A 16,447-nucleotide genomic window follows, 5' to 3' on the forward strand; every position below is an offset into this window, starting at 1 on the left:
TAACGCACTAGACCCTAAGTTTGAGCAACAGTTCTTGACAGGGATTTTCAATTTGACAGAAACCCAGTTTGCGGACGGTTGATTTTTGTCAACCACGAAGCAAATGGTTTCAGCAGAGCCCAGAACGAATTTTACGACCCCTTTCCCCCTTTTTTGTTTTCTAATAGTAATTAAGTTTCTATGTGGAGAGGTCAGCATTGTTTCTTACAGCTACCGCTTGGTGCTTTTCTGGACCTGCAGTGTTCCTGAATGTAATATCTATGGCCACAAATCGTTCGGCAGAAACAGCTGCAACACAACAGATCATTGAGTTTCAGACTAATTAAGCATGATGAAGTAAAACATAAATAATTAATACTCAATTCACACGTGTTCAAACTAATTTTCACTATGTTACACAAAGTTTGACGATATTTAGTCATCAATGAAGTAGAATTCGACTGGTACTTACTAACTGAAGGCCATAAGGATTATGAAAATTATGAACCATGCATGTAGAGTTGTTCTCGAGTACATTGGCCAAATAATTGAGTTTAAAAATGATGTGTTAAAGAAACAAAACTTATCATCAAATTTGGATACATGTCATGTTTCAATTAAAACTATTTTGTCACTCAGTACTGTCACGTGACAAGACACAATAGTTTTTTTGAGCCCCTACCAGGGTTTTGGTGGGATGAATGTGATTCAAATAATTTTTATACGCACTTTAATTTCAAGGGGGCCAGAAGAGAAAGAGGTAGCTAGCAGAAATGTAATTCTTACCAAAGGTTGAGGAGTTGAAGGTAGTCCAACCATCGACAAAACTATGGTTTCCGGTAATGACAGTGCTATTGATGCCATCTCCGAGCAGCATTATGTTAGTCTTGTGTTTGGCGATGACAATGTACTCATGATAGCATCCTCCTCTAACATAGATCACAAAGTAGCCATCTTCAAGCTTCAACTTCTCGGGAGCAGAAGTAATGGCATCTCCGATCGATGTAAAATTGTCCGTCCCATATGGACTCACAATCACCGTGTCGTTAACCAGAATGCCACTGCTCTTCATTTCTTCAAGAATCCTCTCACCTCTTTCAAAAATCGTCGAGTTTTTGCCGGAACTTTTCCGAAGTGCCTGCAATTTATTTTTTATTCAAATGAATTCTTCCTTAGTTACTCGCGAATCTCTACGTAATCACTTGTTCTTTTATCAACTGTGGTTCATGAAATTTAAGCCCACGAGTCAGGATCTCTCCTCCATTAAAGTGATTAGCCACTAGACTAAATGATCATATACTTAATTATATATATACTGTAGCCGTACTGTACACATTGTAGTCAATGTGATTAAGCTTGTTCTATAGATTGTAGCCGTACAGTAAACATTTGTTAAATTTTAATTTGTGCAAGTATATTGAGTATTTTGATCATATTTACAGATTATTGTTTTAGTACACTGCATTATATATTAGTATTGGCACATGACCTAAATTCAATACGGATTTTCACTCATCAATTTACGTCGAGTTTTGTTTACACCCAACATTCCATCTTTGGACACTAAAATTTTTTAACACCCATCTCAAAATTTTGGACACCAAACATAATTAACTCTAATCAAAACCAGCCTTTGAAATATCTTTGTATTTAAAATTTGGTTGTAAATAGAATCGCTCTTTAATACCGTGTAAGATATACCAAAGTCACTTATTAAGATACTTATTACTTGGTAACATGTTAAGAATCGTTTTATGTCATATGATCAGATGGTGAGTTGACCAGAAAAATATAAGGATGGGTGGTGGTGGTGGCGGCGTGCTGCTTTGATGGGGGAGGCCATTGACGGTGCAAATTCCCCGCGATCGATCCTACTTACAAGTTATTAACGTACAATAATTGACATGGGTAGGTCAAGGCCTCTTATTTTGACTCCATTACTCCAGATCTAGCTACTTCTATCAGACAGAGACCCACTTGACTTGAAGAAACAATTGAACACTAAATTGAGATCTTTGTGTTGACAAACAATTTTTCGTAACTATTTAGAAAGAAAGAAAAAAAGAATTGTACCTCAGTTGGCTTGAAACATTTTGTTCCGCACCTACCTGAGTTTTCTAATTCGACCAAAAAAAAAAAAAATCAGAAAAATGTTGAATGAAAAAAAAGAGTAGAGAAGGTATCTTTATGATGTACTATCTACTTTGTGATTGTCCCTGTCAAATTAAGTCTCTATGAACTACATATCTTATACCAATTTAAGTTTTTATAAAAATAAAACTCACAATTTGAAGGGTAACATTATGAAAAAAATAGATATACAAGTTAATTACAAATAGTGACTCTAATTATGATTCTTTTTATTAAGAAGCTCTAATTTATAGAGTAACCATGTGTTTACAACCTCAATTATCATCAATTAAATGAAAAATTGGAATTTTTTGCATAATAAAATGAGAAGTTGGAAATTTAAGTGAAGCTACTATTACATTTCACGCTATTAAGATGAGATGTTACTCTTACTCTTAAAATGTCATCATGCACTCTTTCTATGTGTATTTCAAATATACAATATTCAATTTTGTGTATAAAATTGCATTATAAAAGTTTTATGTAAAAAATATAAATTGATACTAACATACGATTCAGCAAACCACATAATATAAAAATTCAAGTATTTTTCCCAATTGTAAGTCAAAAACCCTACTTCACTTTATAATTTTTTGGGAAATGATAAACACACTCTTTTTAAATTTTTTTTTTTTTTGAGTAGATCAATATTTTTACACTAAGAGGATGGGAAGTTCGGCTAGGCCACATAATGGGTAGCCTAATTTGGTATTGAATTTGACATCTACGAGATTCGAGCCTAAGATCTCTCACTTTCAAGTGAAAAGAAATATCACCATACTGTAGTACTGAATGACCACTCTTTTTAACTTCTTACACACTATGGTTAATTCCATTTGATTTTTTTCAAACAAATGGTTAAAACAAAAAATAAAAATATATGGAAAACTAAAAAGGTGCGTGAAAATTATTTTTCTAATTCTTTTCCCAACCGCCACAATATTTATTAGACCATCCCTAAATGAGATGTCAAATATGCCAAATGAGACTAAAAATTATTTAAGTGTTCCCCAATGGATATGTCATATATGTTGTGTGACAGCCCGTCCCAAATGTGTATATTATTTTATCCTCGAGAGCATGGAAATTTCTAATTTACCCTTGGATGTTGATGATGTTGTGTGACATGCATTTTGGTTGTGGTCCAATTCATGTTTTCCTTAGTTTTTGGAACCAATTAGAACTTAAGTTTTATTTTTTTTTCTTTTGTTTTGGTTGGTGACCCATCTGGACCACACACACACACACACACACTCCCGTTGACTCTCTCTCCTCCTTCTCGGATTTCTTTCCATTTCCATACAATTGTACGGACAATTTCTCAAACCACTTGATCATTCACGGATCGAGGTTGTGGATGTTGTTTTTGGACTCCTTGCAAGCTCAGGAGTCGATCTATACTCGTAGTTGGACGTGAGAACTTCGAAAGCTCAGGAACCAGGTAACCCTGATGAGGTGCACTGTTCATCCATCGTGATCGAGGAGGTTTTGTCGAGTTTGGAGGTGTTATAGAGCCTTAGAACTTTTTCACAAAGCTTAGGGAAGAATTTTAGAAGGTTTTGGACGTTCAGAAGCTCGGGTTTGACAAGTTGCAGAGGTGCCCAGATTATCGTGATTTTTTCCGGCAAGATCCTGTGAGTTTTAGGACCTTTCATCCTAAGCTTCATTTTGATTTAAATTTCATGAAGTTTGGTTGAAAAATGAAGAAGATATGAAGATTTGAAAATTTTCTAGTTTCCAGCGATGAAGATTTGATAATTGAAATGGTTTTGAAAATCTCTGTTTTTGCCCACTTACACTTTCTGTTTTGCGTCCCTCCAGGTTTTAGGTAGGAGTGATTGTTGGTGACTTACGAGGATTTAGCGGAGGTTCTGACATATTATCACCATTTTAGGATCACCTTTGGGTGTTGTATAATTAGTATTCGTCCTGCTGGATTGCACTTAGGCTACTTATGCTCTGGTTGTGAATTCACACTTATTTTCATCTTTCACTTATTCTTATCTAGTGCTCTAGTTGGTTTGGTTTTTGTTTATTCGCATTTCTTATATTAATATTGCTTCCGCACTGTGCACATAGCTACGTCACCCTCACGTGACAGCCAGCACGCCTCGATCTAGGTCGGGGTGTGTCATATTGTGACAGTTGAGTCTTTGACTTTTTGCTTTCTAGCTATCTTAAAGAAGAAGTCAAATATATTTAATTTAATTTGTTAAAGCATGGGTCCTATTAGTAACCAAAAGAATAAAAAACTAAAATCAATTTTAATTATTTTTAATAGTTAATGTAACTATGAGGCCTAATATAATAATAAAATAAAAATTTGACACATTATTAGAAAAGAAAAAAATTAAACATTTGTATACAATTGGCCATATTAGCCATCAAATAAAATTTTAACTTGACATCTACTGATGCTCTTAGAAATTCCACTTACGAGACCGAAGATAAAATGAAAGTCTTGCTATTTGTTTGTGAACACTATTCGGCTGCTACAAATTAACAGCAACTCTTGTTTCTATCCAACCATAAATAAATACGTGTCCAATCTATAGAATTTTAATTATTTAGATATGTATTTATCTGTAATTAGATACAAGTAGGAGCTGCTGCGCAGCGAAGTAGTGCGCTTTGTTTGTTGGAATCTAGTGTCACATCCCCAGATCCTCTATTGTATCTGCCATTTTGATACCTTTTATAAATAATCTAACGACACTTGTTATGTTTCTTGGGTTCCGAATTACACTAATATAGAGTTTCATTCCATGCATTGTTATTCAACAATATTTTTTAAGAGAAATTAATGAAAAATATTTAAAAATTTTGAATTTTAATGAAAATGATAAAATAAGGGATAAAGTGAATAATATCATGATTGACTTTTTAGTGTAAAAATGTGATTTTTCGTTAAAATGAACAGTACTGAAAGCTTTTCGTTAAAGTTTTCTATTTTTTATTAGGTAATGCTAGGGAGAATTATTTAGATTATATTTTGTAAATTATATGATGTAGTGGTTAATGATTGAATTTATTATTTAAATCATTATATAAAAAAGTTAAATTATCCATCGTTACATCATGTTTTACAAATATAGTCTAAAAAAATATTCTTCCCCATATTTTCCTTTTTTATTACCCAATAGTTCAACAAAGCTATAAGCATGTAGCCTCTGACTATCAGATATACTACAAGATTTTGTCCAATTAAAATCTTAACTAGGGTACTGACATATATATCAAAATTATCACAGAAAAAAAAATGTAAAAAAATGAGTAATACTACATTTACTATCTATTTATATAATTATTTGTATTATTTTTCTAATCAAGATAAGGTCCACCAATACATGGTCCCATCTCTATTAGAAAAATAGTGCAAATGAATGGTAAAATAACATTTTTGTGAAAAAAAAAAAAAAACCAGAAATGTCAAGAAAAATGAACTCAAAAGCTTTACCTTAATAAAAGTTTCAAGTGGTTCCCGGAATTTGTGCACATTTTTTGTGCCGGAGCCCTCACTGCCTCTCTTATGCTTTTTGAGATTACGAGCCAAGGATTGCGTGACCAACCCAAGCGACACACTATAGAGCTGCGTAACATTAGAGAAGGCCACGGCCAAAGCCGTGGTGTTTCCCAAAACGCTGCTCTTAGACACCACAAGCCCATCGTAACAAGTCTGCTGGTTGGTCACAATGCCGCTTAGCAACGTCTGTACCTTGTCCACCAGTTCCTCATTCAGCGTCTCGGCAGACTTGAGCTCTATCGAGATCGCCTCCAAGTGCTCTACGTTCAGCTCCGAGAACTGCTGGCAGTCCTCCAGCGCGTTTGACTCGCTGTCGTTTATGAAAAACGACTTGTGCTTGATTTTTCCGAGGAAGTGGTTGATTGTTGTGGAGGTTTTGCGTGCCTGTTTCAGGCATTGTTTGATGGAGAACTTGCCGTAGTTGTAGGGATCGGACGGTGAGGAGCGAATGGTGGAGAGCATCGAACGGCAGAGCTTTGGGTAGAGGGTGGACTTGCATGCTGAAGAGGCTGATGAGGGGGATGATGCAGCAGCACCAGAGGTTAGCAGAAGTAGTGAAAAGAGGGATAGAGAAAGGAGGAGGAGGAAGAAAGGAGAGGAGGGTAGCCGTGGCATTTTGAGTGTGAAAATGTATTGTTTTTCGGGGGGCTCTAGGTTGAGTTGAGTATGAAAATGTGTGTTGGGGATCTCTTTTATATATATATATATATATATATATAGAGAGAGAGAGAGAGAGAGAGAGAGAGAGAGAGAGATGCAGAGATGCAGAGATGCAGGGATGCGCGTGTACATTATTAGCAGGGGAATGGGGTTGTCGGTTTTGATAATTTAGAGGTCAGCAATTTTAATGCAGAGGTATGTAATGCAGTTGTGTTGGCAACTGAGAACGTGCAAGGAAGGACATACTCCTACTCTGGCTCCATCGTATTTTTTAGGCTAACAACATTTCACACCTCAGAAGTAATTTTTTTTTTATGGCATATTGAAGATAGAAGTGAGTGATTTTTCATTTGGAGTGAATTAGATGAGGTATAGACATACTGTTTTGGAGATCATTGGAAAGGATAAGTTTCTTTCATAAGCAATTCATTTTCTACTCTCTAGTGTAGCATAAATTTTCTCTTTTTCCACTCAACCTACCCTGAAATTAAAGAGTTGTCTAATCATTTCCAATCCTCAATGGTGGCTTTTGGAGAGAGCGAAAGGTGTCATCACATAGGGTTCCAAATTTAAAAGGGTTCTCCTCATAGTCACTTCCCATGATAGCAATATTGGAGTGAGATTGACTCTGCGGTTTATAAAATATACACATGGTAATTTTTTCTCATTTTTATTCTTGCCTATAATAACCATATTTTTCCTATATTTTGTAGTTTAAACTCACTTACTAGGATCCAATTAAACAAATTTGTAGTGCATAAGTAAAAGGTTAAAGTTTCACCATAAATCAATTGACAATACAAAGAGCAACTTAACTTGTTTATACGCGCATACAAGATCTCTTTTTCCATTAATGTGTGATTCATTATCAATAATAAAACTATTGTAAAACTTGAAAGAATTGTGATGACCCACATAGTAAAAGATGGTGGATGAAATAGCAATGTTGGTGAGATATTTGTTATAGTTACTACATGGCTTATTGACTTTTGAGCAATACGATAGTCAAGACTTTTGATTAGGCATGTAATGCTTTGTGTTGAAGCATACTTTGTAAACTTTCATATCTATACAGAGGGACTCTTGTAAACGTTAGAACACACCAATTCATTTTGGTAAAGGCATTCTTACTCTCACTACAATAATATTGAGCAACAGTCGCTATTCTTTGTCACAATTATCACATTGGTTGGGATTGCTTCTTAAAAAAGTTCACGCAATTGTAGAAATATGACTCCTTGAATTAATGATTCATAATGGAACTTACAATATATATATATAAGGTTTGACATAACCCATATGTGAAAGAAATCCTAAAAATAAATACAATTATATAAGTACATTCCTATAATTATGAAGAGGGTTCCGGTTTTTCTATTCTAACATCGCGCCCCCATCCCCCGCAAATTGAATGAGCCTAATCAGACAAGTTTGAGACTAAGAACACCATGTCTTGGTTGATAAAAAGCCTTGGTAAGTAGGTCAACAAGTTGATTAGTGGACGAAATATAACAAACTTGATGAGAGTGACTGTGAACACGAAAAATTCCTGAAATTTCGATGTCTACAGTGACCTTTTCACGAACAAAGTGATAATCGAGTTCAATATAATATGGGCGAGCATGATGAACAGGATCAGAAGCTAGGTCAGTGGCACTAAGATTGTCACAATGCAGAAGGACAAGAAAGGATAGGCAAACACCTAGCCAGTGAAGTAAAAAAATAATCCAAGTGGTTTTGGCACAGGCATGAGAAAGAGCATGGTATTCTGACTTAGCACTGGAACGTAACCTACTTTTTGGAGTACCAAAAGATAAATTTGAGTCAAGATAAACAAGGTAGTCAGTGGTGAAATGAACATCAGAATATGCAGATAGGGTAGCGGAAGCAACCTCAGTCAAGGTGATGCCGAAATCCAAAATACCTTTTATGTAGTTGAGAATCCGTTTGGCAGCAATCATATAAATAGTGCAAGGCGAGCTCATAAATTGGGCAGCATTATTGATGACAAAGAAATATTAGGAATAGTGAGAGTGAGATACTGGAGGGAGCAAACTGACTTACAAGGTGAAGTAAGAGAAGCCAGAAGTAACCCATCAGAAGCGTGAGAGAAATCTTAGCGACAAGAAGCGTGGATGTGGGCTTGCACGTAAGTATATCAATTTTTTTAAGGAGCTCCTGAGCATACTTTAGTTGATTAATATGGAGATAAAAGGGGAGTCAAGAGTAACTTGTATACCCAAAAAATAACTTAGAGGATCCAAATCCTTGATGCTAAACTGTTTATCAAAGAGAGTAGTAAATTGTTAAGAAGATCAGATGAGCTGCCAGTAATAACGATGTCATCCACATTAGTAGCAAGTAAATAGTAGAGGAGGCATGTTGAAAAATAAAAAGTGAAGAATCCGCTTCACGCCATCAAAAACCGAGGCGAAACAAGAAAGAACTGATTTAGTGAAACCATGCACGAGGTGCTTCTTTAAGACTCATATAATGATTTCTGAAGGTGGTAGACAAAATGCGGACAAGCAGGATCCACAAAACCCGGTGGTTGAGCCATGTAAACATCTTCATGAATGCATGAATGCATTTTTCACATTCAGTTGACGAAGTGACCTAGCATGAGAAATAGTAAGACTCAAGACAGTGCGAATAGTAGCTAGTTTGACAACAAGACAGAACTTTTCAAAATAATTAATGCCACAATGCTGATGGAAACCCTTAACCACAAGACGAGCTTTATAGTGCTCAATATAACCATCGAGATTCCACTTTATACGAAAAACTCATTTGCGACCAACAATATTCTGGCCAGGTCGGGGCAGAACAAGAGATCACGTCTGATTGCGAAGCAATGCATTAATTTGCTCAATCATGGTACTGCACCATTCCGAATGCTTAGCGGCATGAGAAAAACAAGTAGGTTCACCACAATTAATAGACGCTAAGAAAGCGTAAGGAAGAGGATACCGAACAGTGCCTCAGTATACGAGTCTTCGGTTTGTAGGTTCCATCACGAAGACAAGTCACCATTGGATGAGTGGACTGCATGGTGGAAGGGGTAGCATAAGGGAGAGTCGGTTGGACCGTGTCAGAGGGCATAGGCAGAGGGACACACGCGCTAGGGCACGTGAAAGGCAACATGCTGGGGCCGGCAAGATCACGTAACGTGGGGTGTCGATGTGTTCAACTGGAGTGCGCTCAATAGGAGGCAGCAAAAAGAATGACTTCTGGAGTTTGCAACGAATGTAACTTAGAAACTAACACCGATAAAGTGGCATTGCTAGTTGCTTCTTGAGTTTATCCAAAAAAGAAGGGGAAACTGTTGAAATCCTTGTATTAATTGTTCATCCACTCCATGATTTGATGCTCCACATGCAGTGCAGAATCCTAGTTGGCAAGCATGGGTGTATGTACCTGCCATCATTACAATCAAAGGAAAGACAGCAGGGAGGACATTAACTTCTGGAAAGGAAGGTTGCATGTGGTTGCTGTGCTGTTGCACCTGGACAGCAGGGAGAACATTTTAATATTACTGCATGTGTGCTGTTGCTGCATGTGGCATCGGTGTAAAGCTTTCTCCTCATGTAGTATAGGTGTAAAGCTTTAATCTTATTGTATATAAGTATGCCTTCCCATAAGGCTTTAATGTATTGAAAATGTATGATAGTTCAAATCAGTAGGAAATCAATTCTTCCTACATACATACACTTCGCCATTTTTACATGGTATCAGAGCACCTTCCTGGTGCCTGAAACACTTCCGCTCGATCTCGTTGTTCATCATGAGTGACGAAGAAACTCCTAAACACAAACCACAACTCACAACAACAATGGACATCACTGATCCATTCTACATCCATCACTCGGATCACCCGAGTCTACACCTTGTTTCCAAACCATTGGATGGTGACAATTATTCCACATGGAGTCGTGTGATGACAATCAGCCTCAGCGCCAAGAACAAGCTCGGTTTTGTGGATGGTTCGATAGAAGCCCCGCCAAATATTCTCTTTGGAAACGGTGCAATGATATGGTCCTCTCATGGGTCGTTAGTTCTGTTGGTAATGATTTGATGAGCAGCGTCCTATACACAGATTCACCCTCTGAGATATGAGAGGATTTGAAGGAACGTTTCTCGCAAGGAAACGTTTCTCGCATTTTTCAAATTAAAAGAGAGATCATTGAACATCGACAGCGTCAACGATCCATATCGGCATACTATACCAAACTCAAAGGACTTTGGGATGAACTAGCGTCCTACAATACCATTCCAGCTTGCACATGTGGAACGATGAAAGCGATCAATGAAAGAGAACAACAGGAACAGGTTATTCAATTTCTCATGGGATTGGATGACTCTTATTCGGCTGTTCGTGGACAAATCCTCTTAATGCAGCCACTACCAAACATTCGTAAGGTATATTCTTTGACTTTACAAGAAGAAAAACAAAGAGAGGTGGCAGAAGGTGGTGAAAGTAACACTACACATGCCATGCACGTATCCAAGACCACCTGGAATAAGCAGCCTCGCAAGCCGAACAATGGTGGCAAGGCAAACACTGGTAAGGATTTTCATTGTACTTACTGCGATGGAACTACTCATACAGTTGATTACTGTTTCTACCTTCACGGATTCCCTCCTGGCCACAAGTTTCACGGGAAGGACGTAAAGCCTCCCAACAAAACCAGGCGCGCAGCAGCCAATAATGCCCACAAAGAAGAGGGCAAGTCGAGCACTACCAAAGAACCTGTTGATTTGAAATTCACAGTGGATGAGATCAACAAAATCAAGGCTATTCTTCGTGGTGATGGTAAAAATCAGATTTTTGCAAATGCAGCAGGTATACCTAATACACAATGCTATTCTTTTTCCACAAACAGTCCAGATTCTTGGATTATTGACAGTGGGGCTACATATCACATTTCTTCTTCTTTCAATTTACACGACAAAAGGAGACCACATTCTTCCTCTGTCAATCTGCCAAATGGGTCACAAGCACCAATTTCTTGTCTTGGTTCAATCAAACTCACTCCAAATTTAAACCTAAAAGATGTCCTTTGTGTCCTTGGTTTTCGAGTTAACCTGATGTCAGTTAGCAAAGTTACTCGGGGATTAAATTGTTTGATCATTTTCTTCCCTACTTTTTGTCTCTTACAGGATTTGGCAACGAAGAAGTTGATTGGATTGGGGAAGGAGCGTGATGGCCTGTATTACCTAGTCCCAATCACAGAAAACTTCGTCTTTCGACAAAATAAGCCTGGGGTCGTTGCTGTTTCTGCATCCGCATCATCCAATGTCTGGCACCAACGCCTTGGACACCTTTCCACTGGTCCAGCCCGTGTCTTATCTAGTTCCATTCCTGATATCTTTTTTAATTTTGATTCTCATTGTGATGTCTGTCCAGTAGCCAAACAAACAAGGTTACCTTTTCCCTTAAGTTCTACTTCTAGTCTGCAACCTTTCGAGTTAATACATTGTGATATTTGGGGTCCGCATCGTTTGCCATCTTCATCAGGTGCTAAATACTTCTTAACCATAGTTGACGATTACTCCCGATTTACTTGGCTCTTTCTCATGAATTTAAAATCTGAAACACAAGAGAAAATCAAACTGTTTTTTGCTTATGTCAACACTCAATTTCAGCGTCAAGTTAAACAAGTACGCACTGATAATGGCGCAGAATTCATATCCATGCGTTCATTTTTTGCCAACTCAGGCACTGTTTTTCAACATACTTGCCCACACACACCTCAACAAAATGGGGTGGTGGAGCGTAAACATCGACACCTCCTTAATGTAGGTCGTGCACTTCGTTTTCAAGCAAACCTTCCCCTCAAATTTTGGGGAGAAAGTCTTCTCACTGCCACTTATCTTATCAATCGCACACCCACCATCGTTTTATCAAAAAAAACACCTTATGAAATGCTCTACACACGCCCCCCACTTATATGCACTTACGGGTTTTTGGGTGCCTTTGCTATGCTACACACACCTCCCCTAAACACAAGTTTGATGCTAGGGCTCACAAGTGTCTCTTTGTTGGTTACCCTTCTGGACAAAAGGGGTATCGTCTCTACAATCTTCACACTCATCAATTTTTTACTAGTCGTGATGTGGTTTTTCATGAGCACATCTTCCCTTTTGCTCATCATCCTCCCGACACCCAACCTGATGAAGTTGTGCCCGTCATTCCTCTTCCCCTCACCGATACCATATCAGAATCTTCCACCTTTCCACAAGAACCCTCATCTCCCATCATCTCTACTCCGCACACTTCTCCTCCTTCACCTGCCGTAACTGTCGTCCCTTTCTCACCATCACCTGTGTCGCCACCATCACCTGTGTCGCCCCCACCACCACCTGCCCTTGGTCGTGGCCTCCGCCCCAGGCAACCTTCTGTCTTATTAAAGGATTATGACTGTTCACAGGTCACCACGGCGCCTTCCACGTCCACTTCTTCTTCGCGGTCAGGTACTCGCTATCCCCTCTCTCATTATCTCTCTCCTTCACATTTATCACCATCTCATCAAGTGTTTATCAATAATATCACTCGTAGCATCGAACCTACTTCTTTTTCCCAGGCCAACCTTGATCCTAATTGGCAAGCTGCCATGCAGTCTGAACTTGCTGCACTTGCACAGAACCATACCTGGACACTCACTTCCCTGCCTCCTGGAAAACGTGCTATCGGCAGCAAGTGGGTTTACAAGATCAAACATCGCTCTGATGGCTCCATCGAGCGCTATAAAGCGCGTTTGGTTGCTTAAGGTTACACGCAAATTGAAGGCCTGGACTATTCTGAAACATTTGCACCCGTGGCCAAACTTACCACTGTTCGTTGTTTATTGGCCGTGGCTGTTCAACGCCACTGGCCTCTCCATCAGCTCGATGTCCAGAATGCTTTTCTCCATGGTGATTTGGACGAAGAAGTTTTCATGTCTCCACCTCCTGGACTTCGTCGACAGGGGGAGAACTTGGTTTGTCGACTCCATAAATCCCTCTATGGCTTGAAGCAGGCTTCCCGTCAATGGTTTTCAAAGTTTTCTCAAGCTATTCAACTCGTGGGGTTCAAACAATCAACTGCAGACTATTCATTGTTCACCTGCACTACTGCGCATTCCATTACAGTGGTTTTTATCTATGTTGATGACATGATCATTACAGGGAACAACCATGAGGCCATTCAACGTTTAAAACAATTTCTTCATCATCAGTTTCGTATTAAGGAACTCGGACCTCTCAAATATTTTCTTGGGATTGAAGTGGCTCGTTCACAGCAAGGCATTTCTATCTCACAAAGGAAATATGTTTTGGACATACTGGACGATGTTGGACTATTAGGGGCATGTCCAGTGGATTTTCCCATGGAACAAGACTTGAAGTTAAGGCCAACGGATGGTGAATTATTAAAGGATCCAACCAGATATAGAAGGATCGTGGGACGACTCATTTACCTCACCATAACAAGGCCAGATATCACATTTTCTGTCCAAAATCTTAGCTAGTTCATGAACCAACCACGCAAGCCTCATCTTGAAGCTGCTATGCGAGTCTTGAAATACCTCAAAGGGACTCCAGGACAAGGTCTATTTTTTCCATCTACAGATGCTTTACAATTGAGTGGTTACTGTGATGCTTCATGGGCATCATGTCTAACGACTAGAAGGTCTGTGACAGGTTATTGTGTGTTTTTGGGGAAATCACTTATCTCCTGGAAGACTAAAAAACAACATACGGTTTCACGATCATCTGCAGAGGCAGAATATAGATCAATGGCTGCAATCACTTGTGAACTTACGTGGCTTCGTTATCTGGTACAAGATTTACAGGTCTCCCATGCAGCTCCAGCTCATGTTTACTGTGACAATAAGGCAGCGCTACACATTGCAGCTAATCCAGTTTTCCACGAGCGAACTAAACATATCGAATTAGATTGTCACTTGGTCCGAGAAAAGTTACATTCAGGAATGATTGCAACAAGGTTCACACCTTCAAAACATCAGTTGGCCGACATATTTACAAAAGCACTAGGAAAGGCATCGTTTCATTCTCTTCTCAGCAAGTTGGGCAGTCAAAACATTCATGCTCCAACTTGAGGGGGAGTGTTGAAATCCTTGTATTAATTGTTCATCCACTCCATGATTTGATGCTCCACATGCAGTGCAGAATCCTAGTTGGCAAGCATGGGTGTATGTACCTGCCATCATTACAATCAAAGGAAAGACAGCAGGGAGGACATTAACTTCTGGAAAGGAAGGTTGCATGTGGTTGCTGTGCTGTTGCACCTGGACAGCAGGGAGAACATTTTAATATTACTGCATGTGTGCTGTTGCTGCATGTGGCATCGGTGTAAAGCTTTCTCCTCATGTAGTATAGGTGTAAAGCTTTAATCTTATTGTATATAAGTATGCCTTCCCATAAGGCTTTAATGTATTGAAAATGTATGATAGTTCAAATCAGTAGGAAATCAATTCTTCCTACATACATACACTTCGCCATTTTTACAGAAACACTTTTACATCTCTTTCACAACAATTCTTTGATTTGAGAGAGTTTGAGAGAGAATTTCTCTCGAGATAGCTAGTTTTAGAGAGAGAGAGAGAGAGAGAAGGCTTAACTCTCTAAACTTCTCTCCTTCCCTACGCTTGTTTTGTACTGCTGGTCGATTTCCATGCCACCCTTCGGGGCGGCTCTTCCTCCCTCGGTCGTGGCAGCTTCTTCACCCTTGGTGGTGAGCTTGTTCTGTGCTTTTCTTTGGAACTTCATGTTTTGTATTTGGGCCAATTGTGTGGGCTGCCTAGTTGGGTCTTGTAATGAATTTAATACTCACTACCGGATAGAAATATTCTTTGACTTTGATTGTATAGGATCCGATACCGTTAATTGTACAAAATCGGATATAAGTTTAGTTGTATAGGATCCGTCGAATTATCGGATCAAAGATAGACGATCCGGCCAATATCCATCCGTTTACAGCTCTAAAGCCAAGGTTAATACTGTAGTTAGAATTGCAGCGATAGTGACACCCTACTATACTGCAAAATATACGACGTGGGTGTCACTGTACTACAAAAGTTTATGACTACGAAGTAGTGTTGTGACAGAAAAATGCATTGACAGAGGAGTTCGACTGCGCAGTGCAAAAATGCGTCTCTGTAGAGAAAAAAACAATTGAAACAGTGACACGGACCACTTGCCCCACTACATTGCAACATACTGACCTCCTTGTCCAAACAATTGTTATTAAAGAACTGTAATGCAGATGACGCTTTATTATAATGGTGAAAAACATCAATTTTATACATTTTAGTGCAAATTCAATCCTCACTGATTCTTTTTCCTCTAATAATTAATTTATAACCTACTAATGCTATCGCTCAACTAAAAAAAATAAAGATAAAAAGAATTGTCATCGTTTGGTTTGAAGTTTATGAGCGGTGGCGAAATAATACGAAGGGAAATAATTGTATGTCTTGTTTGGTTGGAAAGTTCCAAGTTATGTGCACAAAACTTTGCCCTTTTTCTTTTTTTTTTTTTTTTTTTTTTGATCGAAAAACTTTGCCGTTTAAAACTAGGGCTTTAAATCCTTAGATCCATTTTTGTACCTAAGTTTGTTCAGATGCTTCTGCGTCTGCAACTAGACTTGGACTTCTTATTGGTTTAGGGCCGAGTAAAAGTGTTCAGGATTATGGAGCTTTTCAGGATGGACAATGCTTGTGTTCCTTATATGAAAACCTACTTATCCCTGAACTTATAATTAATGTCTTTTCATTATTTGTTTGATGCATATGAATGGTTTAACGATTTTCAAATTGAATGATTTTTTACCGATATGATTTTTAGAAAATGATAAAGAGAATGAACGATTTCAATTATGATCTTCATTGTTTGATGCATATGAATAGCTAAACGATCTCTATATTTAATAAATTTGTTTGCATGTATGATCATTAGATAATGATAAAGAGAATGAATAGTTTCAATTATGATGTTCATACAGTAAGGAGACATTAATTAGTCCACTAAAACCCCAACCACATTAATTAAACATGGAACAAAACCAAAACATCAATTACATTGACCCGAAAGTGGTGAATTAATATGGTGACTAGGGTCAAAATTTTCAACTCATTACGTCTCAGGTTCAAACCC

The 16,447-nt window shown here is 38.3% G+C and overlaps 1 protein-coding gene across 1 annotated transcript; it reads right to left on the reverse strand.

The window, feature by feature from the left end:
* Positions 1–178: 178 nt before the first annotated feature.
* Positions 179–6,247, reverse strand: LOC137746784 (probable pectinesterase/pectinesterase inhibitor 47). The gene is made up of 3 exons (XM_068486790.1): positions 5,567–6,247; positions 766–1,117; positions 179–288 (listed from the first exon to the last, which is right to left on the reverse strand). Exons 1-3 carry the CDS (start codon positions 6,245–6,247, stop codon positions 179–181), a joined length of 1,143 nt encoding a protein of 380 aa, XP_068342891.1.
* Positions 6,248–16,447: the final 10,200 nt, after the last annotated feature.

Source organism: Pyrus communis, chromosome 10 (assembly GCF_963583255.1).
Source record: "Pyrus communis chromosome 10, drPyrComm1.1, whole genome shotgun sequence".
NCBI classification, from domain to species: Eukaryota; Viridiplantae; Streptophyta; class Magnoliopsida; order Rosales; family Rosaceae; genus Pyrus; species Pyrus communis.

Excerpts from the sequence above, each read along its gene's own strand:
- LOC137746784 (XM_068486790.1), bottom strand. The coding sequence starts at position 6,247 with ATGCCACGGCTACCCTCCTCTCCTTTCTTCCTCCTCCTCCTTTCTCTA. Across the intron at positions 1,118-5,566 it reads CACTTGAAACTTTTATTAAG|GCACTTCGGAAAAGTTCCGG; the intron begins GTAAAGCTTTTG and ends AATAAATTGCAG. Across the intron at positions 289-765 it reads CTTCAACTCCTCAACCTTTG|CTGTTTCTGCCGAACGATTT; the intron begins GTAAGAATTACA and ends GTTGTGTTGCAG.